Source organism: Salmo salar, chromosome ssa04 (assembly GCF_905237065.1).
Source record: "Salmo salar chromosome ssa04, Ssal_v3.1, whole genome shotgun sequence".
Taxonomy (NCBI): Eukaryota; Metazoa; Chordata; class Actinopteri; order Salmoniformes; family Salmonidae; genus Salmo; species Salmo salar.
This window is the reverse complement of record NC_059445.1, coordinates 68,483,510-68,508,085: the sequence shown is the minus strand read 5'-3', so window position 1 is coordinate 68,508,085 and position 24,576 is coordinate 68,483,510. Positions and strand designations below refer to the sequence as shown.

Genomic DNA, 24,576 nt, shown 5'->3' with positions numbered 1-24,576 from the left:
AACTGCCTTGTTCAGTGACAAACGACAGATTATTACCTTGTCAGCTCAGGGATTCGATCTTGCAACCTTTCGGTTACTAGTCCAACGCTCTAACCACTAGGCTACCTGCCTCCCCATGCTGATTGAAATTTGGTAAAATGGATTTAAGTTTTCCGGCATTAAAGTCCCCGGCCACTAGGAGCACTGCCTCTGGATGAGTGTTTTCCTATGGCGGAATACAGCTCATTGAGTGTGGTCTTAGTGCCAGCATCGGTCTGCGGTGGTATGCAGACAGCTACGAACTCTTTAGGTAGATAGTGTGGTCAAGAGCTTATCATGAGATACTCTACCTCAGGCAAGCAAACCCTCGAGACTTCCTTAGAAGTCTTGCACCAGCTGTTGTTTACAAATATACATAGTCGGCCGCCCCTTGTCTTACCAGATGCCACTGTTCTATCCTGCCGATACATCGTATAACCAGCCAGCTGTATGTTGTTAATGTCGTCTTTCAGCCACGACCCCGTGAAGCATAAGATATTACAGTTTTAGTGTCCCATTGGTAGTTAAATCTTCCTCGTAGGTCGTCGATTTTATTTTCCAATGATTGCATGTTAGCTAGTTGAACGGAAGGCAGTGGGGGTTTATTCGATCACCTACGAATTCTCCGAATGCAGCCCGACCTCCGTTGGGCCTGTTGCCGGGAAAGCAGTATGTCTTTCACGTTGGGCTCATCGGACTCGTTAAGGTTTAGGGTTTAGTGAATGATTTGTCCTAAATACAATGCATTTCGTTTTTGAAATATTTATTTATTTACTTACCTACACACACACATACCTTTTTTTCGCACTATTGGTTAGAGCCTGTAAGTAAGCATTTCACTGTAAGGTCTACACCTGTTGTATTCGGCGCACGTGACAAATAAACTTTAATTTGATTTGAGTATACCACCTCAGTCATCGGCTTCATCAACAAGTGCATCAACGACGCGTCCCCACAGTGACCGTACGTACATATCCCAACCAGAAGCCATGGATTACAGGCAACATCTGCATTGAGCTAAAGGCTAGAGCTGCGGCTTTCAAGGAGCGGGACACTTATCCGGACACTTATACGAGAAACCGCTATGCCCTCAGACTAACCATCAAACAGGCAAAGCATCAATACAGGATTAAGATCGGATTGAATCCTACTACACCGGCTCTGACGCTCGTCGGATGTGGCAGGGCTTGCAAACTATTACGGACTACAAAGGGAAACCCAGACCAAATTGCTCCTTAACAGCTTCTACCCCAAGCCATAGACTGCTGAACAATTAATCAAATGGCCACCGGACAATTACTTTGACACTCCCTCCATTTGTTTTTACACCTCTGCTACTCGCTGTTTATTATCTATGTATAGTCACTTACACCTACCTACATGTACAAATTACCTCCACTAACCTGTACCCCCGCACACTGACTCAGTACCGGTACCCCCTGTAGATAGCCTCATTATTGGTGTCACGTCCTGACCAGTAATAGGGGTTATTTGTTATTGTAGTTTGGTCAGGGCGTGGCAGAGGGTATTTGTTTTATGTAGTTTGGGGTGGTTGTGTGTTTAGTGGTGTGTTTGATTTATTATTCTGGGTTTTGTGCACTGGTCTATGTTTATGTATTTCTATGTTTAGTCTAGTTCTTTGTATTTCTATGTTTAGTTAATTGGGGATTGGACTCTCAATTGGAGGCAGGTATTTTCTAGTTGCCTCTGATTGAGGGTCCTATATATAGGTATGTGTTTGTTTTAGTGTTTTGGTGGGAGATTGTGCTGGGTATAGCTTTGTTGCTTTACCGGCCTGTTATTAGTTGTTGTGTGTTTTTTGTGTACGTATTTAGAGTGCACATTTCCCCGCTGCGTCTTGGTCCACTTTACCCTATGACAACCGTGACAATTGGTATGTTATTGTGTTACTTTTAATTTAAATGATTTACTATATATTTCTTTTTTTTTAAATGTTGCTTTAGTTTTATTTGGTAAATATTTTCTTAGCTCTTCTTGAACTGCATTGTTGGTTAAGGGCTTGTAAGTAAGCATTTCACGGTAAGGTCTACACTTGTTGTATTCGGCACGTGACAAATAAAGTTTGATTTGAGATAGGCTACTAGATACTGTAGATGTATATGTTACGATCGTTTTGAGAGACGGACCAAGGCGCAGCGTGATTAGAGTTCCACATATTTTATTTAGTGAAACTTAAACAAACAACGACCGAGAAGTAACGTAGTGCTACAAAACACTAACACAAACAATATCCCACAACCCAGGTGGGAACAATGGAGAACTTAAGTATGATCCCCAATTAGAGACAACGAACATCAGCTGCCTCTAATTGGGAACCATACCAAGCGCACCAACATAGAAATGAAAAGACTGGAACGCCCCCTAGTCACGCCCTGACCTACAACACCATAGAGAACCAAGGGCTCTCTATGGTCAGGGGGTGACAGTATAGATAGCTGTTAGATACTTATTTGTCCTTAGGGAAGAAATTATAGGCCTATTAACTTCAAAGGCTATTCATTGTTAACAAAAATGGGTGGATAGACTATAGAGTACAATATAATGAACCAAAGCACCACTGAATGAATCATTGTTCCTCAGGGCAGTGTTCACTAGGGCATTACAACGGAAAACTAAAATGAGTCCTTCCCGGTTTCAGTATGTGTTCTTCTATTTGGTGCCTACATGAGCCAGTACTAAGTAACCATGTGGGTTAATCCACATCACTCCATCCCTTCTGAACAGGCCTCGGGGTCTTCTCATCTTACTAAAGCCAGGAAATAGTTGATTGTGATGATTTTGGTTGTGTTAGGAGAGACAACCAGTAGCCTCGTTTGTTTTGTCAATAGCTTCCAACCAGTTATTGTAGTGTCCAGTTTAGGGGATGAATGAATTGAGCACTACAGGCTAGGCTTAATCTGTGTATGAGGAGAGAGCGAGAGAGAAAGGGGGAGGGACAGAAAGGGCGCAGGGCTGCTGGACTCGCTACTGCCTGTGCCTTTAATGAGTGTTGCTCTGTTTGTTCTTTTCCTCTCACTCTGCACTCTTTTCCCGGTCGGCCCGGGCAGGCACCAGTGCACTGTGCTGCTCTAAATTACACACCCCATTAACCATAGGAGGAGAAAAACACTGCTCCTGACTCGGAGAGAGAGGTAGAGGGCGGAAGGGAGAGCAAGCGAGAGGGTAGTCTTCAAAACGTGGCCCTGCCACACACAGTAGCCATAAAGAAAGAAAAGAAGGAAGACCGTCCAACTCTGTTCTGGGAAAAGGAAGCCAAGGTTAGGGAAGAAAGGGAAACATGACAAAACATGGCAACCCACCTCCCTCTCTTCCCCCTGAAGTCCTTTAAAGGGGGTACACAATGAGTGGGTTTTGAAAATCTAGGTCTCGTGACCGAGTGTGCGTCCCGAGGAGGCAGTGAGGCGTGGAGGTAAAAACAAGGGGGGTGGGTGAAGGGGAGGAGGGCAGTAGGGGTGGAGGAAGGCAGGGGGGGATGGTGAAAGGGAGGAGGGGAGGTTGGTAGTCTTATCCAGCTTAGGGCTACGGGCTGGTAGGGTCACATGACCACTGTCGTCATCACGACGGCCTGCGTTCCCGAGGAGAAGGGTGGCGAGCCTCCGGAGGAAACAGCTCTGTGTGTGTGCCTTCTCTCTCTCTCCCTCCCTCTGACCTAGCCTGGACTGAGAGACTATTGTACTGCTAAATAGAATCATCCCTTTAATCATTTGGAAATCGTGCAATTCATAAAAGGCGTAAATAGCGAGTGGCTGTGGTAAGGGCGAATTAATGAGATTTCCGTAATATTTCAGAGCTGCTTATTGCCAGAGGTGCCAAGATCTGTCAAACTAAGCCGGGAGGTGGAAGTGCCTGGTTGAACAAGCCCTTTTTCCACATTTTAAAGGGGAACTCCATTGCTGTGTCTGAAATTGCACGCTATTCCCTATAGTGTACTACTTTTGACCAGGGCCCATAGTGGTGCCATCTCTGCAGCACTCCACCAATCAGGCCTTTATGGTAGAGTGGCCAGACAGAAGCAACACCTCAGTAAAAGGCACATAACAGCCCGCTTGGAGTTTGCCAAAAGGCACCTGAAGGTCTCTCACACCATGAGAAACAAGATTCTCTGGTCTGATGAAACCAAGATTGAACTCTTTGGCCTGAATTCTAAGTGTCACATCTGGAGGAAACCTGGCACCATCCCTACGGTGAAGCATGGTGTTGGCAGCATCATGCTGTGGGGAAGTTTTTCAGTGGCAGGGACTGGGAGACTAGTCAGGATCGAGGGAAAGAGGAACGGAGCAAAGTACAGAGATCCTTGATGAAAACTTGCTCCAGAGTGCTCAGGACCTCAGACTGGTGCAAGGTTCACCTTCCAACAGGACAATGACCCTAAGCAAACAGCCAAGACAACGCAGGTGTCGCTTCGGGACAATTCACTTCATGTCCTTTAGTGGCCCAGCCAGGGAGACCTGAAAATAGCTGTGCAGTGACGCTTTCCATCAAACCTGACAGAGCTTAAGGGGATCTGCAGAGAAGAATGGGAGAAACACCCCAAATGCAGGCGTACCAAGCTTGTAGCATCATACCCAAGAAGTCGCGAGGCTGTAATCGCTGCCAAAGGTGCTTCAACAAGGGTCTGAATACTCATGTAAATGTGATATTTCAAAAAAATGTTTTTATAAATGTGCAACAAAAAAAAAGGTTTTTTATTATGGGTTGTTGTGTGCAGATTGATGAGGAAAATAAACAATTGAATCCATTTTAGAACAAGGCTATAACCTTTGCAGACCCCCAGGTCAAGAAAGTAGCCCGTACAATCGGTGTCCTCTAAGAAATAATTGTCTGGTTTAGCTTTTGTCAAAAGATTTGGGTCAAAAGATTTGTACGGTTGGGGTCAATTCGAACTGAGGTCACCCAATTCAGGATGTGATTTTGAATTATAATTCTAAAATGGAAAAACTTTTGAAATAAATAAATACATTCTTCATTTGTTGCAACCCCTGTGAATGTGAGCCAATTGCTGACCATTTGCGTGACATCCCACATTACAGACATGGGGTGCAAACGGTTTCAATGAAGGCAGGCCCAGAAGGAAAGGGAGACGTGAAACTACAATGAAACGTAGTACTCCATTATGCTACATGTGAATTGCACCCCAATCAATAATGTAGTTAATAAAAGTTTGCAGTTCAAGACCAAATGGAACAGTAAACTGATGAAGTGGACTTTCTATTAGCCTGCCATAATAATTGCTTGTGAGACAGGATATGGAGTAGCCTATCCTGGGTAAAATGCTTACATCCTTAATTTGCCTGAAGAAAAATGATACTCTGTCTATTTGCAACTTGTGAAGCGACATCCTTCCTTTAGAAAACGTAGAGTATGATGATGCTGTCTAGTTCTGCTCTCCCTATGATTTTCTTGTCTCTTCTCGAAATCTAACATACATTGACAAAAAAGTTGACAGATTTTCAAATGACTGTATTGCCTGTAAATACTGTTTCTGGTCCTTGACATTCTGGTAACTGGTATTGTTAATGCAACAAGCTGGTAATTATAGTAGTGAACCGACGGTTTCTCCTGAAACTTCACATTTCTAGTTGTCTTAAATGCGTGTTTGAAACATTTCTCTCCTTCTCTTTCTCAGGCTGGTGTCCTCCATCCACGCCATCATGGCCACCACGGCGGGTGTCGTCGTGGTGTCGGCGTGCAGTGGTAACGTCATGACTGACAGGTAGGACCGCCACTCACAGACAGGGGGACAAGCACAAAATGAACAACCGCCAAATGCGGGTAGATTTAGATATTGGCAGGTAAGAATGTGTATTTCACCAGCCACGTTGGCAGGTGGTCAATTTGCAGGGCTCTACAGTGATTTTATTTTATTTATTTATTTCACCTTTATTTAACCAGGTAGGCTAGTTGAGAACAAGTTCTCATTTACAACTGCAACCTGGCCAAGAATAAAGCAAAGTAGTTTGACACATACAACAACACAGATTTACACATGGAATAAACAAACATACAGTACAAAAAATCGATATACAGTGTGTGCATAATGAGGTAAGATAAGGGAGGTAAGGCAATAAATAGGCCATGGTGGCGAAGTAATTACAACATATCAGTTAAACACTGGAGTGATTTAATGTGCAGAAGATGAATGTGCAAGTAGAGATACTGGGGTGCAAAGGAGCAAGATAAATAAATACAGTATGGGGATGAGGTAGTTGGATGCGCTGTATTACAGATGGGCTATGTACAAGTGCAGTGATCTGTGAGCTGCTCTGACAGCTGGTGCTTAAAGCTAGTGAGGGAGATATGAGTCTCCAGCTTCAGTGATTTTTGTAGTTCGTTCCAGTCATTGGCAGCAGAGAACTGGAAGGAGAGGCAGCCATAGTAGGAATTGGCTTTGGGGGTGACTAGTGAGATATACCTGCTGGAGCGCGTGCTACGGGTGGGTCCTGCTATGGTGACCAGTGAGCTGAGATAAGGTGGGGCTTTACCTAGCAGAGACTTGTAGATGACCTGGAGCCAGTGGGTTTGGCGACAAGTATGAAGCGAGGGCCAGCCAACGAGAGCATACAGGTCGCAATGGTGGGTAGTATATGGGGCTTTGGTGACAAAACGGATGGCACTGTGATAGACTGCATCCAATTTGATGAGTAGAGCGTTGGAGGCTATTTTGTAAATGACGTCGCCGAAGTCGAGGATCGGTAGGATGGTCAGTTTTACGAGGGTATGTTTGGCAGCATGAGTGAAGGATGCTTTGTTGCGAAATAGGAAGCCGATTCTAGATTTAATTTTGTATTGGAGATGCTTAATGTGAGTCTGGAAGGAGAGTTTACAGTCTAACCAGACACCTAGGTATTTGTAGTTGTCCACATATTCTAGCGATCGGTTGAAGAGCATGCATTTAGTTTTACTTGCATTTAAGAGCAGTTGGAGGCAAAGGAAGGAGTGTTGTATGGCATTGAAGCTCGTCTAGAGGTTAGTTAACACAGTGTCCAAAGAAGGGCCAGAAGTATACAGAATGGTATCGTCTGCGTAGAGGTGGATCAGAGAATCACCAGCAGCAAGAGCGACATCATTGATGTATACAGAGAAGAGAGTCGACCCGAGAATTGAACCCTGTGGCACCCCTATAGAGACTACTAGAGGTCCAGACAACAGGCCCTCCGATTTGACACACTGAACTCTATCTGAGAAGTAGTTGGTGAACCAGGCGAGGAAGTCATTTGAGAAACCAAGGCTGTTTAGTCTCCTGATAAGAATGTGGTGATTGACAGAGTCGAAAGCCTTGGCCAGGTCTATGAAGACGGCTGCACAGTACTGTCTCTTATCGATGGCGGTTATGATATCGTTTAGGACCTTGAGTGTGGCTGAGGTGCACCCATGACCAGCTCTGAAACCAGATTGCATAGTGAGAAGGTACGGTGGGATTCGAAATGGTCGGTAATCTGTTTGTTAACTTGGCTTTCGAAGACCTTAGAAAGGCAGGGTAGGATAGATATAGGTCTGAGGCAGTTTGGGTCTAAAGTTTCTCCCCCTTTTAAAGAGGGGGATGATCGCGGCAGCTTTCCAATCTTTGGGAATCTCAGACGATACGAAAGAGGTTGAACAGGCTAGTAATAGCATTACAGTAATGATAGCATTTCATTTTCAAATAAAATTGTCAAAAGTCAAGTGTGAGCACATGAGTATTTCTGCTGTTTTGTTTTATAGCTGCTGATTGCACAAATAAATATAAATCCTATATCTCACCTCACGCAGAAACCACTGCCTGGCAGGGGAGCTGTGCGCAATGAGTGAAGTGCTGATAGATTCACTTTTGTAGGCGCTGGGCACAGGCATAACAGTTGAGACTGTCCTTGTGGTTCTTGGCCATTTACATAGTTATTTTTCACAAGCTCAGTTGTTTTTCAACGTTAGTTTGTGTCTGCTGCTTCAACTGATAGCGAAGAGACGCCCTAGTCAGATCCCAAATCTCACACACCCAGACAAGCATGACAGGACTGAGTGGCCCGATACCACGATAACGTCCCGCCCTTAAAGGGGCAGCTGAAAATTTTTTTCTCTGATATTTTCATTAAAAGACTCCGGTCACAATTTTTTTTTAAGGAAATTGAGCAATATACCACATTACTTCTTACTAATACATTTATTGTTTTAGAAACATTACAAAGCATGGTCATCTGTTTGTGTTTTTGTGATATAATTATGGCGCAACAATATTTCGGCTAGTAAAACATCTGAGTGGCTGGAATATTTTTTTTATCTACCTGCCACAGTGGCTGGTGGACCAAAAAGTTAATTTAGGCCCTGATCCCCTCTATCCTGAGTCAGATGGCCACCTTCTCAGTCAGCCAGTGGCAGTCAACAGCATAGCTTTAGCACAGCATCCCTATCCTTGACCTGGCCAGTGCTACCTGGATGATGCTAATAGTGTATCTCAGTCAGATGGCCGTATGCTCAGTCTGCAAGTAGCAAGTTTCTGTGTGGGCTAGTGTAGCTTAGGATCCTTATCCCTGTATCTTGGCTTGGCCACTGCTGCTTGGCTAATACTAACGCTACTGCCAATGCTAATAGTCAGTGTAATCCAGCCAGTCAGTTGCCATGGCCCAGGATGCCTCTGACCATGGCCCAGCCTCAGTCAGTGCAATGCCCTTTCTTCCTTCTGACCTAACCCAGCATCAGTGCTCTGCTAATCCCCCCCTCCCAGGGCTTAATTCCCCCACAGCATAGCGCAGAGCAGGAGCGTGCGAGTCGCCAGCCTGTAACATTGCAACACACACAGCCACGGGGCAAGGAGGATAGACTGTTTGTGTTATCCTTGTCATTTAGCTTAGGCAGGCAGGCAGGCAGACACACGCCACACACACACACACACACACACACACACACACACACACACACACACACTCTTCTTCCAATAGACTCACTGCTGTCATGGGAGGGACCAGCAGGGGGTTAGTAACAACAACTAATGTGCTCTAATCAACTGAGCTAATTGTTCTACGCGGTGTGTCGTGTTTTAGCTTATACATTTCTACATTCCTACATATAGCTAGAGTTAATGTTATAAAATAATTGCCACAAACACTAAACAGACACTTTTATCCAAAGAAACTTACAGTACAGTGAATGCACTGAATAAATATTAGTTTGGACACACCTACTCATTCAAGTGATTTTCTACATTGTAGAATAATAGTGAAGACAACAAAACTATGAAATAACACATATGGAATCATGTAGTAACCAAAAAAGTGTTAAACAAATCTAAATATATTTTAGATTTTAGATACTTCAAAGTAGCCACCCTTTGCCTTGAAGACAGCTTTGAATGCTCTTGGCATTCTCTCAACCAGCTTCACCTGGAATGCTTTTCCAACTGTCTTGAAGGAGTTCCCACATATGCTGAGCACTTGTTGGCTGCTTTTCCTTCACTCTGTGGTCCAACTCATCATTAACCATCTCACTTGGGTTGAGGTTGGGTGATTGTGGAGGCCAGGTCATCTGATGGAGCACTCCTTCTTGGTCAAATAGCCCTTACACAGTCTGGAGGTGTGTTGGGTCATTGTCCCGTTGAAAAACAAATGATAGTCCCACTAAGCGCACATCAGATGGTATGGAGAATGCTGTGGTAGCCATGCTGGTTAAGTGTGCCTTGAATTCTAAATAAATCACCAGCAAAACACGTCCTCCATGCTCCTCACACCTCCTCCATGCTTCATGGTGGGAACTACACATGCGGAGATCATCCGTTCATCTGCTCTGCGTCTTACAAAGACACAGTGGTTGGAAACAAAAATCTCAAATTTGGACTCATCAGACCAAAGGACAGATTTCCACCAGTCTAATGTCCATTGCTCGTTTTTCTTGGCCCAAGCAAATCGCTTCTTCTTATTGGTGTCCTTTAGTAGTGGTTTCTTTGCTGTTAATCTACCATGAGGGCTTGAATCACACAGTCTCCTCTGAACAATTGATGTTGAGATGTGTCTGTTGCTTGAACTCTGAAGCATTTATTTGGGCTGCAATTTCTGAGGTTAGTAACTCTAATGAATGAACTTATCCTTTGCAGCAGAGGTAACTCTAGGTCTTCCTTTCCTGTGGCAGTCCTCATGAGAGACAATTTCATTATAGCACTTGATGGTTTTTGCGACTGCACTTGAAGAAACTTTCAAAAGTTCTTGAAATGTTCCACATTGACTGACCTTCATGTCTAAAAGTAATGATGGACTGTCGTTTCTCTTTGCTTATTTGAGCTGTTCTTGCCATAATATGGACTTAGCCCTATTTGGTAAAAGACCATCTTCTTTATACCACCCATACCTTGTCGCAGCACAACTGATTGGCTCAAACGCATTAACGCATTAAGAAGGAAAGAAATTCCACGAATACATTTTTAACAAAGCACACCAGTTAATTGAAATGCATTCCAGGTGACTACCTCATGAAGCTGGTTGAGAGAATTCCAAGAGTGTGCAAAGCTATCATCAAGGCAAAGGGTGTCTATTTTGAAGAATCTTAAATATAAAATATATTTTGATTTGTTTAACACTTTTTTTGGTTACTACATGATTCCATGTGTTATTTCATAGTTTTGATGTCTTCACTACTACAATGTAGAAAATAGTAACAAAGAATGAATGAATGATGTAGTAGGTATGTACAAACGTTTGACTGGTACTGTATGTGATCCCTGAGGGAGTTGAACCCACAACCTTTTTGCCCACTTGGTTCACACTTCTCTTACCAACTGAGCCACACAGGGACCAAGAGAGAAACTCACTAGCTTTACTACCCAGTTAACCCTAAGCACTTCTTGGCATGTTAAGCCATCATGGCTGTCTGGTGACCTTATATTACAGGGTGAAGGTTGAATCTACTGAGGGGGTCAAAGGTCACCAACGCTGTTCTGGCCGGTCATGATATGAACCAGTAGCAATCTGCTTTTATTAGGGGCAGTCTGCTCCTGTGCTGCTCACTCCCAAGCTTTTCATTTCTTTATTACAGTTGCACCATAAGCTTAGCTGCCTGTATAGCCCTGTTGTTGTGTACATGATCACTCATGTGTCTGAGAGTGCATGCTCGCTCATATGAGTTTTGCAGGAAAATGTGTAATGCTGTATCAACTCAAACACAGGATGAAACTTCCTCAAGACTTCTCACTCCCCATACACACGGAAAGAATCTGGGAAATGGAAAGGCAATACCTAGTCAGGTGCACAACTGAATGCATTCAACCGAAATGTGTCTTCCGCATTTAATCCAACCCCTCTGAATCGGAGAGGTGCGGGGGGCTGCGTCATTCGACGTCCACATCATCGGCACCCGGGAGCAGTTGTTGTTGGGGGTTAACTATAGGCTTTGGTGGTAAACAGATGTTCATATCGTCATACCGACCTTCTCTCATCCCTGGATTTACGGTATTACCGGCATGGCACACAAGGGGGCGCTAAAGAAGCAAAGAAATCCCATTGGGCCTCTATTACCAGAATCCTGAAATAAATTGCACAAACTAGTAATGAAATTGCATAGACGCTGTTAGCTAAATGCTAACAAGCGAAAACAAACATAAACTAATTGCAAAGACAGGCAAATCCAACTCATAAAGTTATATAAGCATACCAATTAGCTACCGAATGTCATTTTCGGTGAGTGTGGATATTTTACAAGCAAAAGTGAATGAGATAAATTGTACAAATGAATAAAGTTGTGATGCATGCTTTTTTGAAAGAAGAGCAGCATGTGTACACGAAGCAGAGGGGAGAAGAATGGAGGATAGAAAAAATGCTAATAGGAAGCACAGGGAATAAATGGCAACTGTACAGAACTCATCCAGAGCTCTTTGACTTCTGTCAGAAAGCCATTATTAGATATCTGATGGCAAACATTTAGTAGTGAATTGCATATATAGAACACCAGCTCCCTTCGTTGTGCTTTTTACCAAAAAATACATGACTGGCTCAACTGTTCTGGGGAACTACGGTAAGCTTCATAATGTAAAATAATGTGATAGGTGAAATGAAGAACGCAACCTGCTTTATCTCCTAACATATAGCACAAGTTGACTGCAGTTATTAGCTTAAAAAGTAGCTACAAATATTCAAATCTATAGAAAAACTTAAATAGTTTGGACAGAATTGAAAAACCATCCCGTGGCTTTTTCCAAATACCCCGGTATACGGTATACCGCCCAAGCCTGCCTTGCTCAAGGGCAGAATGGTAGATTTTTCCACCTTGCGGGCGGGGATTCATAAAGCTCTTATCCGCTAGGCTACCTGGGGCCTGTTTTAGAGTATACAACGTTACAGAACATTCAGATAGAAATGTATCATGTTATTATTAATATTGTATACCAAATCAGCGCTATTCATTCTATTCTATCCATTTTACGATACTCTGAACTTTTCACATCACTGAACACACCCACACTAGGTCTTAATCACTAGGAACGTACAGAACCAAACGGGCCATAATGTGGAGGGACAATCTGAAATCAGTAATGAACATGACCTTGGGTTGTATCCACTAGGAACCAAACACAAGCAAACAGACAAAACGGGGAGGGACTAACCTGAACGTGTCCAATAAGAAACGCTTGTTTCCCTCCCTCTCTCTCAGGTACTGGCTGGCCACCTACTTTGTCATCTGGTACGGCGTGCCCTACATGACATACGATATCTATGCCATGTACCTAAGCCACTACTACCGCTTCCGGGTCAAGGGCCACGAGGAGTACAAGGAGCACTCGCTGACCACGGTCAACTCGTTTGTCCGCCGCGAGTTCCTACTGGTGCTCCACCACATCGCCCTGCTCACCATCCTGCTGCCCGTCACCCTGGTCAGTAACACACACACACACACACACACACACACACACACACACACACACACACACACACACACACACACACACACACACAGACTCTCTCTGGCCTCAGTCTCATGCCTCTCTTGTCCCTGTCTCTGCCCATCACCCTGGTCAGTAACACACACACACAGACTCTCTCTGAGGCCAGAAAAACAGGGAGGTTTTAATGCCCTGCTGAACATTCTGCTGCCTGCCACTGATGAGAGGAGGAGGGGAGATGTGGGAGAGGAGGAGGGGAGGGAGATGAGAGGAGGGTGAGTGATAAAGTGACATGGGCCTTCTGACCATTGTGCTGTTCATCACTCTGGTGAGAGAGAATATATAGAGAGGGAGGTAATGGGGAAGACAGGGTTACCCTGTTGACCATTCTGCTTCCTGACATTGATGAGAGGGAGGGTGAAAAGAGGGGAGAGAAAAGGGATGAGTGAATGATAGAGGGAGGGAGAGGCTAAGAGAGAAAGAGAGATGGCATTAACCCTATTTGACAAGTGCTTTGACAATGATATTTTCCTCCTATTAGTTTGCCGTCTTCAGTCTTCCCCTCCACAGCATTTTCAGTCGAGAACGCTAGCTAATAGCCGCATAACGACAGATGAGTGTATAATACAGTAATCGACAGCGAACCTACCTACCCACACACACACACACACACACACACAGGTCGTGTAAACGTCCATTTCATGTAGCGAGGAGGCCAGGTGCATTGGAAACCTGACCCCTGTGTTTGCAGTGGCTGTCAATGGTGATATGAGATTACCTTACCCCCCCCTCCATTATTCAGGCTCCAGCTACTGTAATCCTCCTCTTCCCTCGCTCCTCTTCCCTCGCTCCCTGCTTTGTTCCCCTCCCACACACACAGGTAACACACACTGACATGTATTAGACACAAAGACAGAGGCCTGGTCCAGCAGGAAGGTACAGTGGGTAGGTAGGTGTGTGTAGGTAGGTGTAGTGTTACATAGCAGCAGTGTGTGCTGCAGGTCATTCTTCCATTGGGCAGATGGCAGAGTTTGTGTCTTGCACCCGCACGCTACTGGTTTATTCATCATCACATCACACACACACACACACACACAGCCATGTCTAACACACACACACACACATAAAACACACACAGCCATGTCTAACACACACACGCACACACACATAAAACACACACAGCCATATCTAACACATAAAACACACACAGAGCCCTCTCTGTTTGGCATCCTTGTCTGCAGCTTCCATCAATACACTCCTCCTTACGTTTACTCATAGTGATCCATTCTCTTCCCGTACTGACTGGACTCATGGCATAAGTCTGGCTCGTATTCATTAGTGTACTCAACAGAAACCTTGTGCAATGAAATACGAGTGTTTCTTATTGGAGTGTCCAGGTATTTCCTCTCGTTTCTGGGCCTGGTTTCTCTTCTCTGTTGGTTTGTGGTCGTGTTGGTGTTATTGAGCCGGGTCCTGACTCCTGTTTTTGTATGTGAAGCCGTAGGGACGATCCATTCTCCATGGCCTTTCTGTTCCCTCCGGGGGGGGGTTGTGTGTGTGCGCGCGCATGCATCCTTCAAGGTCTATATAGATTTGAGGGGGCTCCTTGTGAGATCAAATGCGGAGCCCTATAGGTCAAGTAGCGTCTAATGCACAGACAGAGAAGCAGCAGTGAAAGGAGCAACATCCCTCTCCCGCTTTCTCCAAGGCCTTTCTGTTCTAAAGTACTGGGGGGGGTGGGTGTGGGTGTGTGTGTGTGTGTGTGTGTGTGTGTGTGTGTGTGTGTGTGTGTGTGTGTGTGTGTGTGTGTGTGTGTGTGTGTGTATCAGATTGTAGTAATGGTGTGTCATCTCCCTCCCTGTCCCTTTTCAGTTCTTCAGGAGGGACCAGGGAGACTACTTCATCGGCTGCCTGTTTCTCACAGAGCTCAGCACGCCCTTCGTCTCCTTAGGGAAGATCCTCATCCAGGTGACACACACCTCACAATGTATATATACGCTATATACACAAAAGTATGAGACACCCTTCAAATTAGTGGATTCGGCTATTTCAGCCACAGCCGTTGCTGACAAGTGTATAGAACCAAGCACGCAGCCATGCAATCTCCATAGACAAACATTGGCAGTAGAATGGCCTTACTGAAGAGCTCAGTGACTTTCAACGTGTCACTGTCATAGGATGCCACCTTTCCAACAAGTCAGGTTGTTACATTTCTGCTTTGCTAGAGCTGCACCGGTTGTTGCTCTTAGACATTTAAGTGCTGTTATTGTGAAGTGGAAATGTCTAAGAGCAACAACAGCTCAGCCACAAAGTGGTAGGCCACACAAGCACACAGAACAGGACTACCGAGTGCTGAAGTGTGTAAAAATCATCTGTTCTCGGTTGCAACACTTACTACTGAGTTCCAAACTGCCTCTGGAAGCAACGTCAGCACAAGAACTGTTGTAGGGAGCTTCATGAAATGGGTTTCTATGGCCGAGCAGCCACACACAAGCCTAAGATCACCATGCGCAATGCCAAGCGTCGGCTGGAGTGGTGTAAAGCTCGCCGCCATTGGACTCTGGAGCAGTAGAAACGAGTTCTCTGGAGTGATGAATTACTCTTCACCATCTGGCAGTCCGACGGACGAATCTGGGTTTGGCGTTTTTCATGGTTCGGGCTAGGCCCCTTAGTTCCAGTGAAGGGAAATCTTAACGCTAGAGCATACAATTACATTCTAGACGATTCTGTGCTTTCAACTTTGTGGTAACATTTTGGGGAAGGCCCTTTCCTGTTTCAGCAGGACAATGCCCCCATGCACAAAGCGAGATCCATAAAGAAATGGTTTGTCGTGATCGGTGTGGAAGAACTTGACTTGCCTGCACAGATCCCTGACCTCAACCCCATCAAACATCTTTGGGATGAATTGGAACACCGACTGCGAGCCAGGCCTAATCGCCCAACATCAATGCCCAACCTCACTAATGCTCTTGTGCTGAACGGAAGCAAGTCCCCGCAGCAATGTTCCAACATTTAGTGGAAAGCCTTCCCAGAAGAGTGGAGACTGTTATAGCAGCAAAGGGGGGACCAACTCCATATTAATGCCCATAATTTTGGAATGAGATGTTCGACGGGCAGGTGTCCATATACTTTTGGTCATGTAGTGAATGTTCTTGTATTCGTACAGCCACTCACTAAATGCACACTTTTGGTAGGATGTGTATGTGTGTCACAAAAAATCAGAGCAGTGAGTAGGCAGTCCTCTTGGCCTTCAGCTCACTTTCTGCTGACATCTGTCTCTTCAGTCAGTAGGGCCGCCCGCCACAGATAGAACAATGAGACAGATATTTCACTGGATGTTTAAATGTGAAGCATCCGGTTGGCGTTCCCACCATATGGTAGTGAGAAGAGGAAGCCCAGTGGCCGGCAGTGGGAGAAGATGGAAGGAGATGGATTTTGGACGAAATTCTGCACATTTTCTCATCAATGAAACATTTGATCTCATTACAGTTTTCTGTTCCCAAAACTAGAATCTGTTATAAACAGAGTGGACTTTAGGTTTGTAAACTTAAGCCTTTGCAAAAGTTTGAAAAATGTGCATTGTTTAGAAGGAGTGCAAAGGCAAATTGAGTTATTGCACAGGCGTACTTCACAGAGTAGATGTTCTCTAACGGAAGTATGCAGATGATTCTAGAACGCACCAATAGGATCTCGCTAGCTTGTGATTGGCTCTGCCCCCCTCCTTGCTTGTTCTGCCCACTATGGCTCATTTGTTCCCATTGTAAACGACAGGCTGTGAGCTATCTTGGTTTAGTTATATAAATCTTTGGGGCCACTCTGTCTTTACTCACAGCTCCCTCTGGTGGACTGGTTGGGTACTGCAGATCCATTGTCACTTATGGGCCATGTTAGAATGCCTGCTTCCCTTCCTGTAATGGTGTATCAACTGATCTATCATTATGCATGGGTACCACATCATAGAGTTCAGTCGTGTCAGATCACTAATTTCATCATGGAAAGGAGGAAGGAAGGAAGAATGCATTTTCAAAGTATTTGAACAGGCCCAGGTATTCCAGCCCAGTTTATGTTCTGCTCATTTAGAATTTCAACACTGTTTGACCATATAATGACTTCTTTTCTCTCTCTTTGTCTCTTTTGAATATTTTCCCAACACATCCTTCCCTCCTCTCCTCTTGTTTGTCATAGCTGGGTCTGCAGGACTGCTGGGTCCACAAGGCCAATGGGGGCATGGTGCTGCTCAGCTTCTTCCTGTGTCGAATCGCCCTCTTTCCCTACATGTACTGGGTCTACGGCCGCCACTACGGCATCCCCATCTACGGCGTGCCGTTCCATCTGACGCTGTCGGTCAACCTGGGCAACTTATGCATCCTGGCACCGCAGGTCTACTGGTTCGTGCTGCTTTGCCGCAAGGGCTGGCGGCTCTACCAGCGCCAGCGTCGCGCCACCGCTGCTGCCGGCAACCAGGACTCCTCCCCCCTGCCCCCACCTAGCCCCTCCCTCACGGACAACCAACCCAAGGGAGACCATTAGAGCTGGAGAGCTCACTCCGTCACCATTGTGCTCTCTCGGATCTTTCTTGGTTCTCTCTACTCTATCTGCGCTCGAGTCACACAAAAACGAACCACCATTGACTACTACTTACTACTACTACTGCAAAGGCACTATGGCTACTCACCACAGTCTCCCCAAAACTACTACTACTACTATTATCACTACTTCTACTACTACTATCGTTACTACTATGATTACACTAGCTACTGCTCTTCCACCCATGCCCAGTCCAAGCGATACTGATGATGATTTTTGACCCCCCTCCTTAGATCTTTGGGGGGTTCCTACCCCCCCCCCTTCTGGATTATAGGGACTGGACATGGTTATATTTGGAGTGCTACAGTGGAGTTTCCCGAAAGGATATGAAGAAGACTGAGAATGGAACTCCTGGCTTTTTTCGTTGGGGGGATTGGGGGGGGGTCTTGCTTCTTCCCCCATATTATGTGACCTGTGCAGTGTTGAGACACTCCCCCAGCCTCGCCCCCTGCCCCTCTATTACTAGATCTGCTGATTGGAGGGTCTGTTACAGTGTAGATGAATGTGTCTGTAGAATTTCTTGATTTGTTCTATTTGGTGTCAATGATTTTTATGTGTCAAGTTTTGAAGATCCCCATTTTATGACGTGTTTGTCCACCCACCCAGTCCTGATCTTTAAAAGACCGGCGGGAAAGGAGGAGAAGCGGGGTAGGGGGCTAGGCATGCAGATAGAAATAGTGACAAGGCTGGGTGGAGGGACAAGGGGTGGGTTGGAGGGGTGGGATGGATATTTACAAACTAAGCTAGGTACGGGTGTCACCTCATCCACATTTGAAGGAGACAATGAAGTAGAAATGTTTTCTCCAAGCTCTTTGCACCAGCATAGCTACACAAAAAACCCATTTAATGTGATTGGATTGTGGAACCCCACTCTCCTTTATCCACTTTGACACCTCCCATTGTCCTTTCTCCTCATTTGCCTGTCTCTATGGCTGCTGCCGCTGGCCAATCGGTGCGCCTGCAGCGCTCCCGTCTTCCTCCTTTGTTGTTTATGGCCCAACAGAGTTCTGTGTGCTGCCCTGCTGCGTCTGTTTACAGTAAGTCTATAAGCCCCACCCCTCAGTGTCACACAGGGGGTGGGGCATCACAAGCTCCACCCCTCCCCAGAGAGGGGGAGGAGCCTCTATATTATGCGCTGTGTCCTCCCTGCCTAAAGGGGGAGGCTTAGCAAAAGATTAGTCCGTATGTTTACACACGCAGGACTTCTCAGAGACGGAAGAGGAAGCGAGATATCCCACTCCCTCATTTTTTTCTGTTTCAATGGAAGTCCACGAACGAGGTAGACCAGACCCAGCTGCTATTACATTGGTGTCTATGGGAGAGCCACCCCCTTAAGTACACCTGAACTGGGAAAAAAATGATCTTGTAAACGGCCTGAGTGAACTATCTTCATTTATCCACCATCTTTGGACTTCTCTGGGAGCGCTGCAGCGGCATTAGAAGGAATGGGGTAGGTTGTTTAGTACCGGGTTCGGCTCGGTTGCTACAGCGACAACTGAAGCTGCTTTTAATTGGTGGAGACACAAGACTTTATGGTCACTCGAGGTCAAGTTTGCCGGGTGTGGGTGATTAGGTTCTTCTGTTAGATACATTTTGCCCTCCGGCAAAAGGTGTCAGGGGTACTTCTGTTAGGTCAATGCTGCCCTCTGGCAAAGGGGTCTGGGGGCCACATGGGAGGGGCTTGTATACCACTGGGCGTCCCATTTAAAGTGGAACTGACACCGTTTTAACTACTTTGCCTATATGAAACAGACAATCATAATATCACTCCAAAATATCAAATTCCCAGTTTATCCCTCAAAACCAACTTTATAAGAGGTTATTTTAATATATATTTTATATGTATATATATATATATATGTACCAGTCAAAAGTTTGGACACACCTACTCATTCCAGGGTTTTTCTTTATTTTTACTATTTTCTACATTGTAGAATAATAGTGAAGACATCAAAACTATGAAATAACACATGTGGAATCATGTAGTAACCAAAATAAATGATTCACAGAGTTCAAGTAACAGACATCTCAACATCCACTGTTCAGAGGAGACAGTGATTCAGGAGACTGTGATTCAGGCCTTCGTGGTCGTGTCAGGCCTTCCAACCACTGTGTCTTTGTGAGACGCAGAGTAGGTGAATGGATGATCTCCACATGTGTGGTTCCCACCGTGAAGCATGGAGGAGGAGGTGTGATGGTGTGGGGGTGCTTTGCTGGTGACAGTCTGTGATTTATTTAGAATTCAAGGCACACTTAACCAGCATGGCTACCACAGCATTCTGTAGCGATACGCCATCCCATATGGTTTGCGCTTAGTGGGACTTTTCATTTGTTTTTCAACAGGACAATGACCCAAAACACAACTCCAGGCTGTGGAAGGGCTATTTGACCAAGAAGGAGAGTGATGGAGTGTTGCATCAGATGACCTGGCCTCCACAATTACCCAAACTCAACCCAATTGAGATGGTTTTGGATGAGTTGGACCACAGAGTGAAGGAAAAGCAGCCAACAAGTGCTCAGCATATGTGGGAACTCCTTCAAGACTGTTGGAAAAGCATTCTCATGAAGCTGGTTGAGAGAATGCCAAGAGTGTGCAAAGCTGTCATCCAGGCAAAGGAGGGCTACTTTGAAGAATCTAAAATATATTTAGATTTGTTTAACACTTTTTTTGGTTACTTCATTATTCCATGTGTTATTTCATAGTTTTGATGTCTTCACTATTATTCTACACGGTAGAAAATAGTAAAAATAAAGAAAAACCCTTGAATGAGTCCAAACTTTTGACTGGTACTGTATATATAAGTTAGATTTTTCTCAAAATTCCATGATGTATAGTCTGGTATTGGTGGCAGAATAGATGGATGCAGTCAATGCATGATTAATATATTTTACCAATACGTTTTTGGTAGTAAAAAAAATATTGCTATCAGGTTGTATGAGCTGTGATTTACATTGTTTGCTGCTTGCAGCCATTCGAGTGATGAACTGTTTAAGTTTCACTCGCTCAATATTTTCGACAAAACTATCAAGGGCAATGATCATAAGTCTATCTGATTTATTTTTGTATTTTTGGGCAAGCTAAAAACACATTACCTTGTACCTAGCTAGCTGCTGGGAGGATTTAATGTCAACGCTTGGATGAGTGGGTAAGTGACAGACTTTATATTATTTTATGTATTTTTTCTCCCCAATTGGTAGTTAGTCTTATCCCATCGCTGCAACTCCCTACAGACTCAGGAGAGGCAAAGGTCGAGAGCCATGCATCCTCCGAAACACGACCCTGCCAAGCCACACTGCTTCTTGACACACTGCTCGCTCAACCTGGAAGCCAGCCGCACCAATGTGTCGGAGGAAACACCGTACAACTGCCGATAGTGTCAGCGTGCATGCGCCCGGCTCGCAACAGGACACCCGGCCGGCCAAACCCTTCCCTAACCTGGACGACGCTGGGCCAATTGTGCGACGCCTCATGGGTCTCCCTGTTGCGGCCAGCTACAACACAACCCGGAAATGTAGTGACGCGTCAAGCACTGCAGTGCCTTAGACCGCTGCGCCACGGGAGGCCCTGACAGACTGCTAAATTGCAGTTGTCATTTGGTTCGCTAGCTAACAACAAAACGCACTCACTTCTGAACCTGAATGACTGTTATCCACAGTTACCATATATCTTAGTTGTCAATCAAATGTATTTGGTATCGATCAAATGTGCAGGCTAGCAAGCTGGTAAATCCCGTTAAATTGTCAAAAACGTGGGTTATGGGACAGACGGTAGGCTACAGCAGGGAGAGCAAGCAGGCTATTCCCCATCGTAATAGTGTAACTACACGCTGAAAAAGTTTGACTGAGTTTATCCTTCACTAGATTTAACTCTTCTGGTATTTACATATTTAAAGCCCCCATGCATTATTTTTCATTTTAAATCAATGATATGTTTAATAAATCACTGTTTTATTTCATGAAACAACTTCTTTTTTTTTTTTTTTTTACCTGAGCCTCGTTTTGACATTGAAATGCTCAGTCTGATTGTTTGTTGATACAAATGTAAATATATTTACATACACAGCCCTAATTGGTGGATAGGATCGTCTAGACTCTAGTCTAGAGCAGGGGTAGGCAAACTACGGCCGCTAGCAAGCCCTTTCAATCCGGCCGGCGGGAGTTTATTTTTTTGGGGGGCAGATTATTATGGGTTAAAAAAACACTCCAGGCCACTGTGTTGAATGTCTAAAACTAGATAGAAGATATGTAGAAATTATAATGGACCTATATATTTTCAAATAACTGCACTTTTTCTGGCCCGCAAATAGATTTTGACAGACAAAAAATTTGCTCCCTAAGTTGAATTTAGAAATCCTGATGTGGTCCTCGAGCCAAATAGTTTGCCCACTCCTGGTCCTGAGCCTACCCCGCTTACCCCTTCAAAGTAGGAGGAAACATATGCAAATAAAAGTTGAATGGTAATTGGTCAGAATAATCTGATCAGATTGTGATGTCATGCTGTTGGCCAAAAACTCCATCCCACCTGAGCAGGTTGAAATTCCAAGAGTTTTTTTTTTGTCTTCCACAAAGCTCTTATTAAAAGGGTATTATCATAATTTTCACAATTTCAGAGTGTTATTTCAACCTTTATAGTGTTGGAATATCATTAAAAAAAAACTGGAAATCACATTTTTGACTGAACTGCCCCTTTTAAAGAAAACCATTCAGGTGTATTTTGTGGGTTTTGCTGAGCGCTTTTTATGACCTAATGTCGTGCTGTTGTAACTGCCTGTAAACACAGTTCAAAGTGAATGGCATTATCCCCATATGGCAATGGCTTATTTGCATATAGGCCGATTGTAGCTCTGATTAGGTACGGTGTACCGGTCTGTGAAGATTCTGATCCGGGACAATACTGACAAGTTCTTATTAGTTTTTATTTAATGCGGTATGCTGTGTCTATTAATTGCCCAGACACACAGCCACTTTCCCACTAATATTACTATAGAATTTTCACAAATACCTGACTCGACGTCATTCCCAAACATTCTATGAATGTATAAAAACGTGAAATGACCATTTCTATGTGCTCACTTGTCACAAAATGTAAAGAAATGCACCATATTTTAATGAGATTCAATGGTGCCAAAACGCTGTCAGTTCCTCTTTAACGTCAAATGGTGCCCACTAGGGACCGCTCACAAGGTGTCAGTAAGAGCACTGGTTCCCGACTCAGGTCCTCCAGTACCCCCAACAGTTCACATTTTTATTGTAGTCCCAGAGAAGCACACCTGATTCAACTTGTCAACTAATCATCAGGCCCTCAATGAGTAGAATCAGATATGTTTGTCCAGGGCTACAACAAAAGTGTGTGCTGTTGGGGACTGTTGAGGACTGGAGTTGGGAACCATTGAGTTTGAGCAATAAAACGGGCTAGGTTGAAAATGGCGAGGACAATGTAAAACCCCATGTAGAATAGATTAACCTGAAGTTTAGATAGAAAACAGTAAGGTTCCTAGCATGATGCTGGAGCAGGATGACTACACAGCTGCATGCGGCCCTGCTCCAAAATGATTTATTTTCACAAAGATTGTCGAATAGAAGAAGAAGAAAGTCTTGGTGGTGGTGACACACTCATTTCATACATTCTACTTTCCCTCATGATTTCCTGTTGTGGGGATGAATTTAGAGTTGTCCCTTACTTGGTTGCCTCCTTAAGAAAGGTCAGCTAGGTGGGAAATGACCCCAGTCATACTTATACAATGCACAATTGTTAAATGTGATCCACCTGATATTGGTCACAAAACCCATACAGCCTTGAGTTTTATGTTATTCTCTTAAAAATATTCCTCCTTAGCCTTCCAATCTGAAGGCAATAATTCTGTATAAATGAATGAAATAATGTTAACGTGTAGATAATTATTACAAATTTACAGCTAAATTGAAGTGCTGGTGATTTTAACCAGAGTGCCCATCCATGGCATGTGTTTATAATTGCAACGAGGAAGTGACGTTTGTTTTGGCATCAGCGCTGCTAGCATGGAGCACCAATCATTGGGCTGTAAATACAGGATAATAATAACAAAATGTGTTTTTAGAGAAAACATTACCATATGAACGCAATTTTTGGATGACAAACTTGATTAGAAGCTTCTGTAGATTCTGTTAGCACTTAAAGTCTGAAGCCATCAAACTGCACTTGAGAGGTACATTTATATCATGTGTACACACACTTTATTTCTGCTCAAACTCAAAACATGATTCTAGTTTTAATGCTGAGCAGACATAAAAAGGCTGTCCTAGGCAATTGAATACATTTGAGAAAGGAGGGAAGTGTGTGTGTGTGTGTGTGTGTGTGTGTGTGTGTGTGTGTGTGTGTGTGTGTGTGTGTGTGTGTGTGTGTGTGAGAACAAAAATAACTTTGCTTCAAACCTACATGCGCCGACTACATTTTAGCTTGAGTTAATCATCATGATTTGAATTAACATGATCAGGTCTTGGAGGCTATTTTAATAAGTAGTGGTCCCTGGTCAGGATGCATTATTTGTGGCACATCCAACAAAGGTGATCTATGTACAGACTCTTGTTCTGCTCCTTTGCGTCAGTTATGTCAATGTGGCCCTGTCCCCTGAAGCTCTGTTTGCAAGTTCAAGCTTGCATTGTGGGGACTTTGCTCTCTGTAGGAGACTACTGCATTGTGGGGACAAAGCCGTTTTCTGCAGAAAAACACTCCAGTCCAGAGCCAAACCGGGCCACTGTGCTTCCGGGCAGGGTTCGACATTAACATGACCCTGTCCCCTGAAGTTCTGTTTGCAAGTTCAAGTTTGCATTGTGGGGACTTTGCTCTCTGTAGGAGACTACTGTATTGTGGGGACTCTGCTCTCTGTAGGAGACTACTGTATTGTGGGGACTCTGCTCTCTGTAGGAGACTACTGTATTGTGGGGACTCTGCTCTCTGTAGGACACTACTGCATTGTGTGGGTTCTGCTCTCCTGTGTAGGAGACTGCTGCATTGTGGGGACTGCTTTTCTTTATAGGGGACAGTTGCATTGTGGGGACTGCTGTTCTCTCTAGACCCCTACATTGTGGTGACTCTCTTGTTCTCTGTAGACCCCTGCATTGTGGGGACTCAGCTG

The 24,576-nt window shown here is 44.5% G+C and overlaps 1 protein-coding gene across 2 annotated transcripts in view; it reads left to right on the top strand.

Moving 5' to 3' along the window:
* The window catches only part of LOC106603725 (ceramide synthase), a 45,521-nt gene extending 26,210 nt beyond the window's left edge, over positions 1–19,311 (top strand). The window contains exons 2-5 of one of the 2 annotated variants that reach the window (XM_045717279.1): positions 5,666–5,752; positions 12,646–12,865; positions 14,747–14,861; positions 17,060–19,311. In XM_045717279.1, the coding sequence (XP_045573235.1) occupies positions 5,666–5,752; positions 12,646–12,865; positions 14,747–14,861; positions 17,060–17,364 (727 nt within the window). In that variant the 3' untranslated portion in view covers positions 17,365–19,311. The remainder of the gene's footprint in view (positions 1–5,665; positions 5,753–12,645; positions 12,866–14,746; positions 14,862–17,059) is intronic. The other variant, XM_014197762.2, reaches the window with a different exon arrangement.
* Positions 19,312–24,576: the final 5,265 nt, after the last annotated feature.